General features: G+C 43.1%; 1 protein-coding gene across 2 annotated transcripts in view; it reads left to right on the top strand.

Annotated features, from left to right (window-relative positions):
* The window catches only part of PLPP1 (phospholipid phosphatase 1), a 71352-nt gene that overhangs the window by 33201 nt on the left and 16836 nt on the right, over nt 1–21315 (top strand). The window contains exons 2-3 of one of the 2 annotated variants that reach the window (XM_075269502.1): nt 4814–4965; nt 12927–13207. In XM_075269502.1, the coding sequence (XP_075125603.1) occupies nt 4814–4965; nt 12927–13207 (433 nt within the window). The remainder of the gene's footprint in view (nt 1–4813; nt 4966–12926; nt 13208–21315) is intronic. The other variant, XM_075269495.1, reaches the window with a different exon arrangement.

Below are 21315 nucleotides of genomic sequence, written 5' to 3'. Positions count from 1 at the left end.
CAGGTGCGGGCACAAAGCCACCTCATACATATTTTAGGACCTTCTCTGATCGAGTTTATCTTGAAAGGTTGGAAGGGAACAATTACGAGTCCTTGGTGCCTGTGTATGTAATTTTCTTTATTTTTTTATTTTTTTTTATAACGGAGACGTTGTTGTTGTTCTTGTTTTAACGTTGCAAATCACGTAACTTTTTGTACTTTATAACCAAGGCTGTGTAGTCGTAGTCATAGAGGTGGAGTTTAGGGAAATAGTTACCAACTTCGACTCTGGTTTCCAATTAAATAGATTATTTTTAAATATATTATGTAAAGATATTTAGATAATTAATTAGATGTAGAATTTGTCACCTATTTACTTTCATAGGAATTCGGTCACTGTTTTTTTTTATGATTTGGTGGATTTTTACTGCTTCTGACTGACCATGGCTGTCAGCCATTGATGAAGGAGTCAGAGCTGGTGGTTTTGGCCTATCAACTCCACAGTTCTGCGTATAACATGGCGTTAAGCCTTAAGGGGGAAAATAAAGGTGGGTAAAAACTTTGTCCCAGTACAGTGCCCAGCAAGCTTCAGAGTATGTTCGTCACCAAATCTGACCATAGACATTAGGTCCACCTATCGACGGCACCCTTCGGACTAGGCCCATTCATTTGAGCTTACTCCAGAGGGGGAATCCGTGACTGTCAGAAGCCGTGTTAGTCGTGGCAGGCGCGTTTTGGTCCAATTCTGATGAAGCTTCCCACATCAGAATCAGGACCAAAATATGCGGTCCCATGCCCCGTGTGAACGAGGCTTTATAGTGGGAAACGTCTGTAAGGCGCAGTTGGTGTTTGTTCTATGACAGATCAAGCAGTGTCCCAATTTTTATTATTCTGCTCCTGTGACTGAGCAGAAGAACGGATGTAGATGTTAGCCAAGCCCTACACTAGGTTCACCTTAGCGCTGGTTCTCCATCGTTCTGGGGACCTGAACAACAGAGAGGCATACTGCTAAAACTGTGATTTCACATTGAGCCCAGGGGACCCCATTAACTATTATGAGGTCCGTCATCTTTAAACTGAAAGTGGTGGAGGAAAAAGTTCTCCATGCAAGACTTTTTCCTCTGCCGATTTTAGGTGGACTCTGCGAGGGAATCTCCAACAAACGTTCCAATGCAGATGTGAACCTAACCTTAGATAACTGGGGAAAAAGTTGTTCATCTGTCAGTCCTCACACAAAATATATGGATACAGGCAACCTAGGAACTTATTCACATGAACAAGGTTCTTGGCTGTGGTCTACGTGATTTGTAAAAAAATAAATAAATAAATAAATAGGACATCCTTTGGAATTTCTGGTCCATTTACACCAGACCTGGGCAATGTACAGCCCGCGGGCCACATCCGGCCCTCTGACTGCTTCTATCCGGCCCGCATAGCTATTAGAGGTTTTTTAAAGGACCTGTGATGTCATCACAGCCTATCACCAGGATAGGCTATGACTCGTTAGTGGGCGGGGCCACACGGGACTGTGTGCTTTCTGCAAGCTGCCGGCAATGGAGGCTGCTGGATGATAAAGAGAGAAGAGACACCATGTGTGAGCAAGAGGGGGGACTAGGGGCAGATGTAGGGGGGCAGTTAAACTGAATGCACATGGAGGGGGGACATTAAACTAGGGGGAAGATGTAGGGTGACAGTAAACTAGGGCAGCTGGAGGAGGATATTAAACCATGGGGGGGTAGCTGGAGGGGGACATGTCTGCTTCTAGTTGCCCCCAGTTTAATGTCCCCCTCCAGCTGCCCCAGTTTAATGTCCCCTCTAGTTTCTGCTAGTTTATTCTGGGTCACCAGGAGAGGGGCTTAATATTATGGGACATTTGGAGGGAAGCATTATAATGTGGGGGTGTATAATGTTAGGGTGACTGTAAGAGGATTTCACTTTGTGGGGCACATGGACAAAAAATTGAGAATGGGCGGAGTCAGCGGAGAAGTAGGTGGAGCTAAATTTGCCACGGCGCGCATGGCCCTCTAGAACCGTTATAATTTCTCATTTGGCCCCATGGCAAAATTAATTTCCCACCCCTGATTTACACAGACCCGTTTCATCGAGCGATGTGGTCGGGTCCGTGAAAAATGGATTTGAAACGGGATCCGAGAAACACACAGCTGAGGGTCGGTTTGGTTGTGTGAATAGAGCGTGAAGGGAAATGGCTCATCTACACAAGTCTACGAGGCTCTTTTCTAATGGATTCTACAGAGATGCACTGGTCTGTGTGATCACAAGATCGCTCTTGGCGAGCCGGCGCTGTATACATGTGACTGACACAACAGCTAATATTTACATGGCAGTGTGTGATCTTTTCATAACTTCTAGGCAGCCTGCTCGCTGTCTTGGGGTTATGTTCACTGCCTATGCTCATGCCACCCGAACCTCAAAAACCTCTCCAGAATCCGCCCTTTTCTTACTGAAGAGTCAGATATCATCTTGTTGCCCTGATTCATTTCCATCCCATACGGGTACACCATTGATAAAAGGATTTTCATTCTCAAGGTGGTTTATTCTTCTTGTTTGGCTTTAGCTGAATGAAGGTTCCTAATGCAATGGCAAACTTCCCACACTATTGTACAAGTTTCCTTCCTCGTCTCATTGGTAACTCGCTTTTTATGTTTCTCTCAGGGCTTATGTCGCCCTTATGTTTTGAGCTATTGCGGGAAAGGCGCCTTTGGTCTCACCTACACCACCCTTCAGTCCGAGAGGCAGGATATGTTTCTGAGAGAGCTAACATTAGGATGGGTGTGTGCCGGTCTCTGGGTGTGGGTGACATCACATTGCTGTGGCTATTATTAAAGGCTATATTTATCATTGTTGTAAGCACCTGATCTCTATCGAAAGCTCCTATTACCGAGAAACTGATGTGCACTAGATATCCTATGTGTAAAAACGTCACACTGACTACTACATTGAGGTGTGACCTACTTCGATGCAAAGGTCCTTGTCCCTGGGCCGATGCCTGAACAGGGGACTATGGCTCATTGACTCTTGTTTCCATTGACCTTTACATGGCTATGTGCTGCTGACAAACCAAGGAATTGGGGTGCCACGTAAAAGATGTGATCTTCCAACAAATGGGCATTTGCTCATTTTAACTGACCAATGGGACCTATATGGGACAGTAGTCCAAAAGGACATTCCTATAATGGTTTGTTCCATCTATCATTGGCCCATGTTACCCAGGTTGTCCTTTAATCTCAGATGACTGAGTTTAGGATACGGTCACATCTGCACCAGTGTCCACCCATCACACAGACCATCCAAAATCGTGGACGAGAAAACGATGGATACACGATGGGGTTCCATTGTTGTCTGTCACTAAACCGGTCATCCTTACTGTTTAATCTGCTCTTTTCGTCCTATGATGGACCCGCAGTACAGATCAAACAACTCCAATGTGAACTCACCTTAGGGGGCATTATGCTTCGTTCTGGGAAATGGGAAACATGTCTGTGCATCCGTATAAATTACCTGGTGTGGTAATGTACATCCCCTTCCTCTCTTTCTAAGACCGTGCAGATTTTCTCATTGATTTAGCGCTCCAAGATGAATGGGTCCGATCACCAGAGTGTCTTGCCCCACAAGTCAATGTCCTTCTTTGATTTCTGCCTCCTTCTGAATGCAATGGGAGGTAAATCCTTGGGCAGAATTTGGCGATAATTTTGAGACTATGTTAGCATACCCTTAAGGCGACCATACACTTAAGACTTACGTCGACTGAGCCTGCCAATTACAGCTAACCTTGTGAACTGTATGATGTGGTTGGTTAAGGATTGGGCATGTTGAAGATTAACATGTCCCATCCTTTGTTTCCAGGGAGAAAAGCTGATACCAAAGGAGTCTAATGTCTGCTTACTCTCACTAGTATACACCTATGCCAAGCTTGAATGTACTTGTGCATGGCTTCTTAGGAATAGCTGCTGGCCAAACAAGTGTTGAAAACCTATCGAAAATGTATGGGCATCTTTAATGCAGTGTCTGAATGGGCACCACCCCACAGGCCCTTCACGGGGTGTAACGTTGTCTCGGTTATGCCTGGAGTATTCCTTTTAAAAGGGCGGTGCAGAAATTACTCATGTATATCTCATCAGAATCTACGGTAATTTTAGAACAAATCCAGTTTGAGCGCCTGTAAATGCCAGGGGCAGAGGAGGAACAATTATTTCAGTCCTGTGCCGTCTGCACGACACGCTTAGACTAGCTGAATCTATTATATTGACTACTGTGCCGTGCCAAAGTAACCATGTCGGACCAGTCCTGCTCCTACCAAACACATAGAATCTGATCAGTGTGGCCCCTACGCAGATCAGCTGTTGGATCTCTGTGCACAGAGCTGGGAGCATTTGGCCTGACACCATTACTGCAGTTCAGCTTCCATTGACTTCAATGGGAACTGAGCCACAGTACCAGTGACCTGCCACTATACAGGGTATGGTGCCAAATGCACAGAGCGGAGACAACCACCAATCACACAGACCTATATGGCCTATCCTTTATTATTATTATTATTATTAATTTTTTTTTTTTTTTTTTTTTTTTTTTTAATATAAGACATCCCCTTTATGGTTCACTCTTGCCTACTGCATGTTATTCTTGGGTCTGGTCTCTCATCTCTTACTCCTCTAAATCAAGCATGCTCTATGAAATCCAGTCGTGTGTGTATGTCGTATTGTTTCCTTGTTTGTCCTGCTTGCTCGCAGTCTTTAACCCTTTCCCGTTAATGCAGCATTTCCATGTATTGTCATGACTCCCTCTACATTAATGCATATCTTTCTTCCTTTTGCTAGCCGGATTGCCTTTTGCAATTCTCAATCTGAAGCATAGCTCCTTCAAACGTGGATTTTTCTGTAATGATGATTCCATCCGGTATCCGTACAAAGAAGACACCATTTCTTATCAGTTGTTAGCGGCGATAATGATACCGCTCAGTATTCTTATTGTAAGTTCTAACCATTCTCTGTTATGTTCTAACTGCAGACTTGTCCAACATCAGTGTAATCACAGTTTCACTTTTTTTTTTTTTTTTGGTTATGGCTTCCTCTTAAAGGGGATGTTGCCTTTAGACATTACATAATAATAATAATAATAATAAAAAATAATTCATATTTATATAGCACCAACATATTTTGCAGCACTTTGCAAATCTTAGGGCACTAAGGGGCCGGATTATGGCATGTAATCCACGTCATAATCCGCCCCCTCACAATGGTGGTCTATGTAGACCGCCAGGATACTTTTTCACGGAAAAAATAAGTGGGCTACCCTTTCTTCAGGCGGCTTCCGCGGATCGTTGAACCACGGTGTCCGCCTGGCAGCAGCAACCTCGAGAGTTGGCCCATTCATTTGAGCCTGCTCCGGAGGGGGAAGCCGCGACTGTCGTGTCAGGCGGGTTTTGACCCGAGAGTGACGCGGCTCCCCGTGTCACTCTCGGTGCCAAAATACTCCCTTCTGCTCCCCGTGTGAACTTGGCCTTAGGGTTCAAGTACAAACAAAAGGGATTGTTCACACTAGCATTCGGGGACTCTGTCCCCAATTTCGCTTTAAAATAGGCAGAGCAAGTCTTTTCTCTCTACCGATTTCAGGGGGAAACCTGGTGGGCTCCATTATAGTCTATAGAGTACATCATTTTCCATGGGTAACTGCTTTTTAAGCATACCCGAAGAATGGAAATCCAAATGCTAGTGTGGACATAGCGTAAGAAATCAATTCACACCATAGGAGTGAGGTCCTTCCCACAAGAGCTTACAATCTATGAGGTAGCGAGGGCGCATAGGAGGCAGAAATGCCGTTTTTATGATAAAGGTTATTTTCATTACACATAAATAATGCTGTATGAGCTGTTACCAGTCTGTCCTTTTATGTGCAGATGGTGCATGGATATACAAGGTTATGGTCCAATAAAAGCATCATGCCCCTTGGGATAATTGAGGCGTTGCGTGAATAGATTAGGGTTCGTTTTAGGAAGTGTAACTGAAGAGGTGTTTAGATTAGGAATTGTGGGTGGCCTGTCTGAAGAGATGTGCCTTTAGAATGTACTTGAAGCTGTAGAAGTTGGAGTTATTCTGATTGTCTGAGGTAGAGCATTCCAGAGAAGTGAGGCAACTCAGGAGAAGTCTTGGATGTAGGAGTTGTGATTTTGGTTGTTTTGGCAGTATTGGTATTCTTGCCATCATAAATCATGAATCTCAATGTAAGTCAGTTGGATCCATCAGGAGTTCTAATCGGTGGCCGTGGTTGTCCTAGTTGTGTTGCGTATAGGATCCATGAGACTAGTGCGAATTATTCAGCAATTCTTAGCATTTCTACAATATCTGCCAGTCTATGCTAGTACAGAATTTGCATCCTGGAACCGAAAACCTCAAGGCCTTGACATTGCCTCCCGGCAAATGTCTAGTTGGTATTTCCAGCGCCAAACATCAAATATATTCTGCTTTGTCCAAAGGATTAAAATATTTTCCCTGCAATTACAATGGAATATTGAATTACAATTACGTTAGATACTGAATATTTTCCCGGAAAACAAATGATCTGGGTGAGGTTTCAGGTTTGGCATTTAGGAGTCTGTTGTGGGTTATTACAATATTCACGAGGTTCCACCTGCAGTTTCGTTCGGGCAGAAGACATTCAAACAAAAACTGCTATTATTATACCCTGGAGTCTCTTCAGGCCCCAGATTATAATAAATGGAGGCCCAGGGGAGGTGAGCAAACATAAAAACAGTGGGTTCCGGGCTTTTGCCTGACCTCGGGGACTGCCGATGTCTGCGATTGGGCATCAGCGGACTCAGACATCAGTCAGAATACCAGAAGAGGAAGTGTGCTGGAACCCGAGAGAGGTGAGTAATACCGTTTGTATGTTTGCTCACCTCCCCTTATTATAGTCTGTGGCCTGAAGAGACTCCTGAGTATAATAATAGCACTTTCTGTTTGAATGTCGAAACTGCAGGTGGAACCTTGTGAATATTGTAATAACCAAACTGAAATAACCCCCAAAAAAACCAAAATCACGTCTTTTGTCTGGGTTGATAAAAGACAATTTTTGCAATTAATATCTCTTCCCCCCCCGTCTTGTTTTTGTTTGACATCAGTGGCCATCCTCTGTTAAAGCCTACCCGTGCTCGGGATAGAAATGTGCGTTTAGACGTTTTGGCTAAAGCCCCCAGCGTTGTATTTGGCTACAGTTTGCCTGACTGCACTGCTCATAGGAATGATTCTTGGCATTTTCCTCTAATCCTTTTTGTCAGTGAATGGTTTCCATTCTCAGGTCGTATTCCTCCAAGATCACATCTGCGCTTGGGTTTCAGTTCTTCAGATCTGCTTGGGGACCTGATAAACGGAAACCCAATCTGCTTAAAAAGCAGCTACCTACAGACCCCATAGACTATTATGGGATCCGCTGGGTTTCTGCCTGGTTTCAGCACGAAAAATGCGGAGAGAAAAGTCCTGCTCGCAGTAATATTCTCTCTGAATTTTTAAAGCAGAATGGGGAACAGAATCCCCTTTCATATGCAAAACTCTACAATGTTGGGAGTTTATGAAATACTGAGCCCTGTCTAGTCTAACATTGGTGACCACTTCAAGGACACTTGTCTAATGTCTATACAGGGAAAATCCAATTATGGAAGGGCAGGTGTCTCTAATAAAGGGGCCATTCAGGGTACACTTGTCCACTGCTCATTCCTGCCCACAAAGGTTCCTGGGGTGAGGTGTACGGTTACAGATGTTGCATACTCAAGCACACTTTCCATGTCATTGTCCTAGTGCAGAAGACTAATACATGTAAAATCTTGATATAGTATGATGCTTTTAGGTTTTTCTGTCTGTAATATTCCTATTTGCACATAGAATTGGTGCTGCAGTGATTATGTGCTCATGCTAGTTATACATCTATAGCCGTATATACACATTAAGCTTCACCAACATGGATAGAACTGGTTAGGTGCAAGTAGATTATAGTAGAACAACCCTTAAAGGGTTTTTCCCTGTTTGGGGATTGGGCGATCGGGTCACATCTTGTGGATAGGTCATCAGGATGAATACTGCATTGGGGGCTGGAAGATATTAATCTGCGGCTCAGTGATCATTTAGTAGACTTGGCCGTATACGTTTTTAGTTTATATTGTCCATTACAGTCCTTCAGACTAGACATTCTCTTTCAAGAAAAGTTTTTTTCACCAGAATATTGGATAAAAAAATTCATAAACAGATGTAGCGGAGTTATACTGAACTTCTGCCAGTGGGTAAAACCTCCGCCGCCTGACATCTTATCACCGAAGGCAACGAAAGCAATGAAAAGTCATCAGGAAAACCTTAGTGACTTCTCATTGGTTTTTGTTGCCTTCTGTGATATAATATTATTCTGCAGAAGTTCAGGTTAACCCTTCTAGATCTGTACGTCCGACATCACACTCGCCATCATTATTATAACACCAGCACCACCATTACTTGTATTCTATCTCTTTCATACAGACTTGGCTTACTCTTGTTACTTGTTCGTTACGTTCACGTCTGTGCCCCAGTGTCCGTTGTCAGAAAAATTCTGCGATTGCAACGGAGACTCCAACGCAGATGTGAACTCAATGTGATCGAATCTCGAACTTAGACCTGGCTTTGTACATCTTACTTTTGACCTGGTTTCCTTTTCTTGACCTTTCAGGACTTTTAATTTTGGCAGCAGGATATCCTCTTATTAAATGGGGACATTTGTAGTTATTTTTTGACCACAACCCCCCCCCCCCCCCCGAAAAAAAAATTAAAAAAAAATTTGCACTTGCTATTTTGACAGATCCATGTCTTAAAGGGGTTGTCCAGTTTCAGCAAATAAATGTTATTTGTGATTAATGAATAGTTGTACAATTTTCCAGCATACTTTCTGTATCAATTTCCCAATGGTTTTCTAAATCTCTACTCGCTGTCATTCATTCATTCTTACTTCCAGAGGATAAAAATCAGTCCATGGTCATGTGATGGACACAGGTGCACAGTTTGTTACATTCACAGTAATCAGGCACCTGTCCAGTAACGAGCTGTGCACTTGTGTTCATCACATGACCATGGACTGTACATCACATGACCATGTACATGTGGACCATGACTGTGTATCATATGACCATGGACTGTACATCACATGACCATGAACTGTACATCACATGACCATGTACATGTGGACCATGACCATGACTGTGTATCATATGACCATGGACTGTACATCGCATGACCATGGACTGTACATCGCATGACCATGGACTGTACATCGCATGACCATGGACTGTACATCGCATGACCATGGACTGTACATCGCATGACCATGGACTGTACATCGCATGACCATGGACTGTACATCGCATGACCATGGACTGTACATCGCATGACCATGGACTGTACATCACAGGACCATGGACTGTACATCACAGGACCATGTACATGTGGACCATGATCATGACTGTGTATCATATGACCATGGACTATACATCACATGACCATGGACTATACATCACATGACCATGGAATGTACATCACATGACCATGTATATGTGGACCATGACTGTATCACATGACCATGGACTGTTTTCTTTTATCCACTGGAAGTAAACCGGATGAATGACAGCAATCAGAGATCTAAAAAAGGAGGATTTGATACAGAAAGTATATTGGAAAACTGTGCAACCTTTTATTACACAAACAATATTATTTGCTGGTACTGGACAACCCCTTTAATAGTACAGAATTCCCCCATTATAGTCCATAGGATCTGTTGGGCTACATATGTGTCCACTACTTTAGCGGTCTGTTTCTCCAGTGGTCCATGATTCTCGTTGCTGGTTGGACAACAGTCTACATGAGGGACAGCTTGTAACACTGGAGGTCAGAAACTGATGGTAAAGTTTTTAGTAACAGCAAGGTTCTGGACAACCTGACCCACCTGAAATCCTCAAGGATCTGGCATTTTAATGGGGACCATCAGTCCAACAGAAGGCAAGCACATTTAGAGCGGACCTTAGAACTTTACGGCCAATTTCATCTTCCAACCGTCAAGTCAGATGTAAAAACTGCCTTAAATAGAGGATATATGTTTAGACACAGGATATTCTTATTGCAAATTTCCTTCCTGTTCATTGATAAAACCTTCTGACATCTCCTCTTTTACCCTACGTAGTTTTATTCCTATTTCGTACGCTACAGTCAAAGACACAAAAGCAGTTGTTTTGCATTGCAATCTTTTTGACCACACAAAGGCTTTAAGAAGAAAAAAAAAAAAAATCCTTCCATTTTCCAAGGTTTTGAAATGGAAATTTGCAGCTCGGGAATCTTGTCAAGGAGCAGATGGAAAAATTAAGCACCACGTGTCCTGCCCAAGAAGTGGTCTCCAGAGACCCCACATTCTCTTAGGTTTGGACAGTTTCCACTCTTGCTGAGTAGACCTCTGTCCTGATAACCCCTTCTGTATTATTAGGCAACTTTTTGCACGCTAGGAAGATAGAACTAGATATTACAAGACGGCGCTGCCTATCTCGGCCTCTCAGTATTGAGCCTTGTGCAAGTCTATCATTGCTTGGACCTCACTGTAAACTGGCAGATAAGAGTTAGCAATGTCCTATGTAATATCCTGACAGGTTGTAAAGCCAGTAAACGTAAAATTACTTACTATGCAAAAATACATTCCAGGCATGTGATCACATTGCCAGTCTATGAGGACGTGCTCTAGATCTGTATACTTCTATTAATATCCCCAATGATCTGCTGTAATCTCATGGGAAAACTAGCAGCAAGTGTTCAGTTCTCCTGCAGCGCCTCTAGAGGGGAGATGAAACATTACATGGTGCCCATTAAAATTAATTAACGAAGATTATGTCATATCATTGGTCAGCAACTTAGGTGGGGTTAAGATCAGCCATTTTTACCACTTTATATGACTGTGTATGGGCAGCTTTACCACAGGTGCACACTAGTATCCGTCGGAGGACCAGAATAAGGGTAAGTTCACACTGGGTTTTTTGGTCAGGATTTTGAGGCTGTATTCGCCTCAAAACCCTGACCCAAAAGACGGCTCCCATTGAAATCGATGGGAGCCGCTCAGGAGCTTTTCCGGGAGCCATTTATTTCGGCTCCCGGAAAAAATAAACCAGACGCTTATTCTTCAGGCCGAGTCGCCTCACGATTCGGCCTGAAGAAACTCCCACTTCCGGACTAGGCCCATTCATTGGGCCTAATCCGGAGCGGAGTCCGCGGTTGGATGTGGCTTTCAGTCACGGCGACCTGGCTTTTGGATTGGAACCTGAGGTGGCCTCCACCTCAAGTTCCGACCCAAAAAACCCTGTGTGAACTTACCCTAACAGATATCTGGACTGCTAAAATGGCAATGACTCAGAGTCTGACTGACCCAGTTATAATGGTGTCCGTCAGGTCCTCCGCACATGCCTTTTGTCCGATTTCAGGGGAAGATTGCAATGGGCATGGATGTGAACTTAACCTTCACCAGAACAATTCGGGTCAGAGTAGTATTGTTCATTCTTGTATCGAGGTTGCGTTCTGCTATACGTGGCGCAATAGTTCAGTATATACTTCATGTCATGTGGGTCTAACTTACTTGATGACCATTAAACTTGGCCAACAATACATGGATGTCGATTGAACTTTAATATTTTGATAGAGGGTTTATTGATCCTGTCAAACCTAATGCTTATGGTATTGTATGAATAAGTGCACTTGGTCACAACTGAAGAAATATAAATATATATATATATATATATATATATATATATATATATATATATATATATATATATATATACTGTATACCGTATTTTTCGGACTATAAGACGCACTTTTTTCCCCCCAAATTTCGGAGGAAAATGAGGGTGCGTCTTATAGTCTGAATGTGGGTTTGCAGCATGGCCGCGCTACTGCCACCGCTGGTTTTCTTCAGCGGCAGTAGCGCGGCAATCCGCAGGCCCCGGCAGCTAAGACAGTCCCCGGCATCTGCTGTAATAGACCGGCGGATGCCAGGGAGTGTCTTAGCTGCCGGGGCCTGCAGATTGCCGCGCTACTGCCGCTGAAGAAAACCAGCGGTGGCAGTAGCATGGCCATGCTGCAAACCCACTGCTCCTCCGCAGGTCCCGACAGTTAGTTAGCCCCCCCCGGCCTCATACCTTTAGTGATGCAGGCCGGCTCCTGCACGGCGAGGCCGCAGGAGCCGACCTGTTCCGATGACAGCCGGGAGCCTAATGAAGGCTCCCAGGCCTGTCATAGATATATATTACTATCGCGGCTGGTATATGACCCTCCGCGATAGTAATGTATAGAATCTCCCATAGACGGCAATACACTTGTATTGCCGTCTATGGGACTTGCAATCAAATGATTGCAGGTTCAAGCCCCCTAGGCGGGGGATATTAAAATAGTAAAAAATAAAAAAAACACTTAAAAAAAATATAATAAAAAATAAAATAAATAAAAGTTCACCTCCTTTCCCTAGAATACATATAAAAGTATAACATTACTGTGAAACATATACATTAGGTATCCCTGTGTCTGAAAATGCCCGGTCTACACCTGGCCCCACAAAAAAAACGCCCTATACATCCCCGTACAGCTGCAGGGTCACCTGTCAATGTGGCCTTGCAGCTGTTCCAAAACTACAACTCCCATATATTAAATATTTTACCATTTTTTGCCTGAAAATTTTTTTTCCCTATTTTTCTCCTCTAAAACCTGGGTGCGTCTTATAGTCCGAAAAATACGGTATATATATATATATATATATATATATATATATATATATATATATATATATACACATACTTACTGGCACTTCTTTCCAGAAGTTTTTTTTTGTTTTGTTTTTTGCAGGTTTTTGGAGCATTGGATTAACACCTGTTTCCTTTTTTTCCCCCCCATACAGATCATTTTAGGGGAAGCCCTGTCTGTATTTTACAACCGTCTGCAGTCTAGTGGCTTTGTCAGGAATCAATATGTAGCCACTATCTACAAAGCCATCGGCACGTTCATCTTTGGCGCTGCAGTAAGCCAATCGCTGACCGATATCGCCAAGTACACTATAGGGCGCCTGAGGCCTCACTTTTTGGATGTTTGTAAACCGGATTGGACCAAGATTAACTGCAGCGCGGGATACATTGAGAACTTTGTTTGCCTGGGAGACGCGGTGAAATCCAGTGAAGCGCGGTGAGTACGGTCGCTCGGGTTTGTTAATATTAACATTTCTTTACTAATGTGATAGAGGAACTTTCATGTGGTGACCGAGGTCCTTGCACAACTGGCTTGTGTGAACTCTGGTTACCAGGGATTCATGTCTGATGGCTGTTGCTTCATCGCGTCTCCAAGTACGTGTTAGGTTACCGTCCACATTTGTACGTAACCCTTACTTCTCCTGATCACCGTGATGCTCACAGGGGTTAGCTGAGATTTGGACTGTTGGTTAGAGGCCTTCTCATACTAGAGACTTGCTCTAGGCTGGATTTACACAGTCCAGTGTTTGGGTGGCCAAGAGGTGATGGACGATACAACATGTCGCTTTGCACTCATTTGTAGAAGACTTCAAAGGCAGGTTCACTTGGAGTAATTTGATGCTTTTGCCTCAAATTCATCTCCAAATACAAGCCCTGTGGAACCTACAGCGGGTTTGCATGCTGAGAGCCTCAGATACAATGGGGCTAATCTGCATGAGCCACGTCCCACAGGTACTGCAGCTGTATTGGCCACGGAAATCTGCAGCAAGCTCATGCAGGACCCTTTTTTTTTTTTTTTTTTTTTAAATTTTCTTCTTCCTCTTCCTCTTCCTCCTCCTCCCTCCTCCCTCCTCTGTTTGAACATATCCTTGGGCATGGAGTCTGACCACACTGTAGATTTTCTGCACGAAACCATAGGTTTATACATTCAATGCTTGCATGTTAGCAAGGACTGTTGCATACTTGTGGTTGCATCGCTTGCCCTTGTAACCTATGACTTATTCAGTTTTGCCCTCACATGTGCAAGTTCTGGTTTTCCAGCCACTCGCATTAAACTTTTAGTCAACGTCCGCCATCAGGATAAGCACGATTGGACATGTTGGATTTCCGCATGCCTGATTCTTACTGATAAACTACCGCCAAAGATGTCTATAAATACAGCAGCTAAGACTGATCTGAGCGGTCTTGTTTAGTGGGCGTAGAAAGATATCTGTGTAAAATATACGGCCAGCATGAATACTTTGCACTGGTGGACATTAAGGCTGAAACGCGTGGTGAAGGCCAAAGTCTTTTGTATACTGCCATACAGATGGTGCAAGTATAAAGTATCTATGAGAACATAGAAGAAACCACATGTACCTCTATGCATAGTACGACCATGTGCAAGGAACCTTAGAAGCAATGTTCCAAATCTGAAGTTGTTTGTGGTTTAGCAACGTATAGTAAAACTTGCTATAATAAGACTTGTGTAGACGGTACATTGCACTGCGTGTAACTGTATATTGTGTGTGTATATATTGCTTGTGCACTGGCTCGGCCGCACACGTGATATGAGATACCACTGTGATGTTCTTGGCATGTCGCATTGCTGGCGCCTGTGAATATTGGGGAGCTGCGCCTGTTACTATAATTAAATGTAACCTGAGCGCGGCTGCACTGAATATGACATTAGGGCTATTTTATTTACAAAGCCTGCTGTAAAGCGCTCCATAGCCCGCTCATAGTCCTAATACCCAGCTTGTCTGCAGGATTGTCAGCTTAGCTACATCACACCAGCAAGGAAAACCCGCTATAATCTTTATTATAGAACGTGCCATGTCTGACACAAATATAGACACGACTAAGGCATGAAGGCTTGTATAGGACCGCAGTAAGGAGGCATGTTTAATGCATGCTAGATTATCCTCACCATTATAGATGCCCTGACAGTACAGGATTAGTAGGGGTTCTGCAAAAAAATGAGTGTTCATAGTATGAAAAATTATACTTTTTGCATCAATCTCCTGGTTTTCAAGATCTCTGCTGTCAGTTCATAGGAACCTTCATTGTGTACTGTCATTTTTACTTGCTGAAACTATCCCTTAGACCCCATGCACCCCACTGAGTGTACTTCAATGTGGGGCTGAGCTTGCAGCGGATGATGCTCAGAGTGACACCTGAGTACATTGCAGTATGTAGTCACATCTGTAGGGTCTACGGATTTTGTTACGATTATACAGCGGGCCCTATCCTGCTCCGTGTCATTGGAATGGATCCAAAGCCCTCATAGACGTGAATGCATGTTGGAATGCACTTGGGTGTCACTCCGTTGCAAACTCTGCCCCACTTAGGATGCATGAGGCCTTAAAGGAACACTAAACCATAAAATCAATTATAGAACTATAGTTGTCCTCACTTGTCTTTAGCAATTCTGCCGAAAACATAGGGGTCATTCTCCTGCTTATCTCCTCCATTTTGAGTTGGTGACTAGAAAGAGGAGGAAGGGGTTAGGTAAAGGAGATAACGTATATACTCGAGTATAAGCCGAATTAGTAATGTATAGAATCTCCCATAAAATAGTGGAAAAAAAGTAGCTTTAAAAAAATATAATTAAAAAAAAAATTCTAAATCCCTCCTTTCCCTAGAATACATATATAAATAGAAAATGACTGTGACATGCATACACCTTAGGTATCCCTGTGTCTGACAGTGCCCGGTCTACTGAATATAGGGGATCTGCAGTGCTCCTGTTCTGTCGGGAAGGGGTTAATAGGAGCACTGCAGATCCCCTATATTCAGCCAGACTGAATTCCAAGTGGGGGGAAAAAAACCAGTCCTCAAGCTCAGGGAAGGGGCAGACAGACAACCAAAACACCCCCTCCCCTTACCAGCAACTACTGCACCCAAAAACCATTTTAATTTCTGAAATTTTCCAGTAGCTGCTGCATTTCCCCCCCTAGGCTTATACTCGAGTCAATAAGTTTTCCCAGTTTTTTGTGGTAAAATTAGGGGGGTCAGCTTATACTCGAGTATATACGGTAATATTTTGTCTTTCCAGTGACTGGGAAGATGGGGGAGGCTCCCGCTGCAGCCAGTTGTCTTGTAGTTAGGCAGAGGAGGAGGGTGGACTTCTCTGAGCTCCTGGGGCACACTGAAGATTTCTCTATGCATTTCATTTTTAATGGCTTCTGTCTATAAACGTTCACTTTTTTAGATGAAGAATAGGTTATATGTTCTGTGCAAAAATTCAATTTAGTAATTCCATGCGAGACTCAATATTTTTTTTTTTTTTTTTTTGTTAAAATTTGTAGCTGCTTTACACTTTTAAAATGTCCTTAAGGGACAGCCTTATCAAAGACACGCTCTTTCTCAGTATTGCATGTGTACATTGTGAGGGCAAGGTGTGTGTGCTTTATGGCAACGGTCATAAATGAAAAATGAGTGGTCAGAAATCTGTCAGGTATATTCACCCTTCCCAAACAGGGAGTGGTAAGAAAAGCCACATACAGTGTTTTATCAGTTTGTATGACTGTGACCTAATCTACACAGTAAAGTTGAAAAGTGATCTGCTGTGGGTGGCAGTATCTAGTACAAAAAGTGTATACTGTATCTATGTACAATATAGGGCTGGGTGATTATGACCTAAATATAATAATAATAATAAATTTTATTTATATAGCACCAACATATTCCGCAGCGCTGTACAATTTGTAGGGTTCAAATACAGACAGATGCATTACAAAGAAAGTCATTTCACACAATGGGACTGAGGGCCCTGCTCGCAAGAGCTTACAATCTATGAATCTACAATCTATGACAATCAACAATCAAAATCACGATTGATCAGGCTAAGTTCCGGTGCTGCTTCTGGACCTCTTCAGGCCTCTTGAATGATATCTGTGACAGTGTCTGTTATTCAGGTATCTGTAAGAGGACGAAGACCAGGACCAGAGACTAGGAGTGGTGAGTAACATGGTTTAAGTTTACTCACCTCCCCTGGGCCTCTGCTTATTGTACTCATGGCAGTTCCAGTGCAGACATTTTTGGTCCGAATGAACCTCCCATTGTGGTCCAGTCCAGCTGCTCCGGTGTCTTCTTGCCCGGACAACCCCTCTAACTTCCAGTCCGCCTGTACCATTATTTATTAACACACGTATTGATTTTTGTGGCACATTTCCATTTTAAACATTTGACAGAAGGCTTTTCACCTCATCCACATTTAGATAAGAGGCCACCGTCTAAGCACGACAAGGGATAGGGAATGGTGAATAGATTTAGTAATGGTACACACTATTTCTGCTACACAGCAAATGCTTTACTAGTTCTCAGGATCCGTTTTTGTAATGTGTTCTGCTCCCGGCCTCAAATCTCCAACTTTGTTTTTTTTTCCAGAGATAACAGATAGCTCCCATGTGCATTGGAGGCCTGCTCCTCACATCATAGGATCTCTGTTATTACTTGGAGCTGGGCAGTTTGACAGATTCCTGTTATCTGCATCATCTGGCAACGCCATCAGTTTTAATTTATGTGGCCAAGTATGGCGCTGCTGGAAATCTAGAATAAAAAATAACATCTGTTTTCCAAAGTATATATATAAAAAAATAAAATCCCTTGATACAAATATCTGATACTAAACAAGCATGACGCTTTAATCCCACTACTCTGGGTTTACTACATCTCCTTTCCCCATAGGGCAAATCATTTCCAAAATTGACCTTTTTAAAGGGAAAGTAAACCTAGAAATGAGAAAGGAAGAAAACACCTGTTTTGTCAGGTTCTAAGAATTTCTCCAAGCTCCTGAAACAATTTTGTAAAATCTCGGCTACTTTTGCCCTTAAATGGTCACTAACGTTTCAGACCGTTTAGTCTCCTTTTAATAGAGTAATAATTCCGGATCAAAACGTAATGCACCGTTTTAGAAATGTTGCTGTTTTCTGCCTGAAAAACCTGTTTAAAGTTACTGCCACTAGGTGTCTCCCTTCTAAATAATTTGCTGTTCACTCCCTATTATTATGTGATTAGAGAAGGACTGCTCTTAGTTACCTTCAAAATCCAGACACAGTGAATGGAGTGGGGGAGGTCTGGGCGCTCTTCATACAGAGAGCAGTGGAGTGGGGAGGGGCAGGTCTATCCTCACAGCCTGTATATGTCTGTACTCAGCTTTCTCTGTACACTATGCAGCAAAATCTCTGCAGCATCTCGCAGTTCACAATGTAAGAAAAGTCTACTATGTACTTTTATATTCTGGCTTCTTATGTTATTGCTGATGGCACATTAGTCACAGGTTTTTTTTTTTTGTGATGGGGATCTTTGTAGCTGTGTCATAACCTGGATATGCAGTTCTTGGTTATCCTTAGGCTTGCTCATCTATTTGTTTGCCATTTTACAGTTGCTCCTGGAAGAATTACATGTGAAGAAACCAATAGTAGTATTAGTAAAAACACTTTTTGTATGAACAATTTTGTTTTTGCTTTCGCCACTTTCCTAGACTCATAACTTGATAATTTTTTTGGAGGCGACACTTCTGGCGCTTTTTTTTTTCTTTCTTTTTTTAAACGTTAAGCATTTGTGTAAAATAACAGCTGTATTCCTCAATTACTTTATGAAACATTTTGGGATGGTAGGATTAATATGGGGTTTTGTTCACAGGGGTTCCGATGCCTCCCTGCTCCAAAACCCTAGATGCTGCAGTTGCCAATGACTGCAGCATCTAAGGGATATACGATCTTGAGCATTAGGAGTAGGTGGGAGACCCTACATCATTATCAGTCCAAAACTCTGAGCTTCTAAAAGTACAAGCAGGACCCCTTTGGGGTTGGAGATCATATGCTGTACATGCCACAAGTGACTTGTTCCTCTCTCTATGTACGTGTTGTCCGCGCTGACGTGACTTGGGCTGTAGCATGGGGGCAAAAAAGTACGAAAACAATGCAAAAGGAAGCTTTATTTCATGAATCAATATAAATTCTGCAAGCGGGATTGTTTTTTCAAAGTCCCAATAAATCCTTTTGTGTATAGTTTATACTATTTCTTACATGGCAAAATGATTATCGAGAACTGTGTAATATTTTCTCAAACCTTGTCCTCCGTTCACTAAAGTCTATTATTTGCTTCTTCCATTGATTTAGTGGCAGAATCCAGATAGTTGTACAGATGGAGAATTCCGATCGGTTTATTTTCTGACCTTTCCAGTTTTCTTTACCTGATGATGTAAAGGTCATTGGAAAGAACTGCTCCTTGTTTTACACTTTACATCCCTATTTCAACCCTGGTAAATCTGCTGACTGGTTCATACACTTTTCCTTTCAGGAAGCCATAACTCATAATGTGGTCTAAGCTAATGCGCAGATCATAGGACTTTTATGGGCAGTGCACAGGAATGAAAATTGCCTCGAGGCTACTGTGAACCACCAATGACTTAGTCTTAATCATAAAACTTAGTCAATCTGCTAAAATATCCCCCAAGGCAACCAAAAAATGAAAATCCGTACACTGGAGCCTGGAAAGCTGAGATCTGGGGTGATGGGTCTTGTAATGGAGTGAGATTCTTTACGTGTTCTTCTGGTTTAGTCATGGATGTCTTTTAGTCAGTGCCCATACACCTTCAAAAGCTGCCAAGTGTTATTCTCCAATTTTCCCCACACATATACTCACGGCTGCTGTAAGCATAGGGGAAATGGTGCACTTGCAAAGGGCCCTATGTCAGCCCCCAGGAACAGCGGGCCAGTCCCACATTGCTTTTGTTGTTCTGGGCAGTGGGTTCCAATATTGTCCCAATGTGCATCCCGAAATAGAGTTGAATACAAGGGTGGAACAGTCGGCTCCATGCTCCACCATTTAGGCATCCACTAGTTCTGTCTGAAGGAACAGGGAGGAATCATGAGCCCCAATCCACAGGCAGCACTAGAACCAGAGCCTCCTGCAAGCAGCAATTTGGGACTAGGCAAGTGGTTTTTTTTTTTTGGTTTTTTTTTTGTATTATAGAGGGGCTACTAGGGAGATGAGTTAATGTCAGAGGGGGCCATTTGGGACAGGGGGCATAGTAATTTGTGATGGGTTAGTGGGGGGACATTACATTATATAGGGCCACTACAGGGGCATTTGACTTTGCGATGGGCCGCTGAGGGACATTATATTGGAAACACCCTCGCCCCCCTCCAGTCCACCTTAAACTGCGCTGCTCGCTTAATTCACCTCTCCCCCCGATCTTCATCAGCTGCTCCCCTCTGCCAGTCCCTCCACTGGCTACCTATAGCCCAGAGAATTGAGTTCAAGCTACTAACACTAACATACAAAGCCATCCACAACCTGTCCCCTCCATATATCTCTGAACTAATCTCCCACTAAGTGCCCACACGTAACCTCCGATCCTCCAATGACCTCCTGCTCCGCTCTGCTCTCATCCGCTCCTCACACAACCACCTCCAAGATTTCTCCCGTGCATCCCCCATACTCTGGAACTCCTTACCAAGACACATAAGACTGACCCCCACAATCACAGGCTTCAAGAAGGCCCTGAGGACTCACCTATTCAGGAAGGCTACAACCTCCAATAACACTATCACCGCACTACCATCTGTACAGTCTCCCCCTCTCCTTCTGTCTCTACCCCCCTTCCCTCATAGATTGTAAGCCCTCGCGGGCAGGGCCCTCTACCCCACTGTGCCAGTCGGTCACTGTTAGTATTATATCTACCTGTATATTTGTGTATTGTATGTAACCCCCAAATGTAAAGCACCATGGGATTAATATAATAATGTACAGCCCCATGGAATTAATCTAATAATGTACAGCCCCATGGAATTAATCTAATATTGTACAGCCCCATGGAATTAATGGTGCTATATAAATAAACAACAACAATAATAATAATAATGGGATCACTAAGGAGGAATTATACTAGGTTAGATCCCATATGTCTAAGTGGTGGTGATGGGAGGACCATTTATGAAATCTTTGTACTGGGGCTTTCAGTATGTTAACATGTCCCTGCGTAGAAGCTTGGATTAGCTCATCAAACATGTTTTCAGTAGAGATAATGGAGTAAGACACTCCTGGTGATGGTTTATCTCTAGCGTGGACAAAAGCATTTGTCGAAAGTCAATGGGTACAGAAGACTTTATTGCACTCGCAGGCTCAAAAATGTATAGGGCTTTCAACCACCAATACAAGGCTGTCCATACACGAGGTCAAAAAGTTTTTGTTCACTGTTTGCCTTTCGAAGGTTGTTGTTCTGGTGAACCACACCGTAACCAAATACGACAAATTTGCCTCGATATCTGGTGGGGCATCTGCCATTTGGCAAAGATGGCTTTCCAAGTATTGTCCATGACTGTATGCAATAGG

This window comes from Leptodactylus fuscus, chromosome 1 (assembly GCF_031893055.1).
Source record: "Leptodactylus fuscus isolate aLepFus1 chromosome 1, aLepFus1.hap2, whole genome shotgun sequence".
NCBI lineage: Eukaryota > Metazoa > Chordata > Amphibia > Anura > Leptodactylidae > Leptodactylus > Leptodactylus fuscus.
This window is presented reverse-complemented; position numbering and strand designations above follow the sequence as displayed.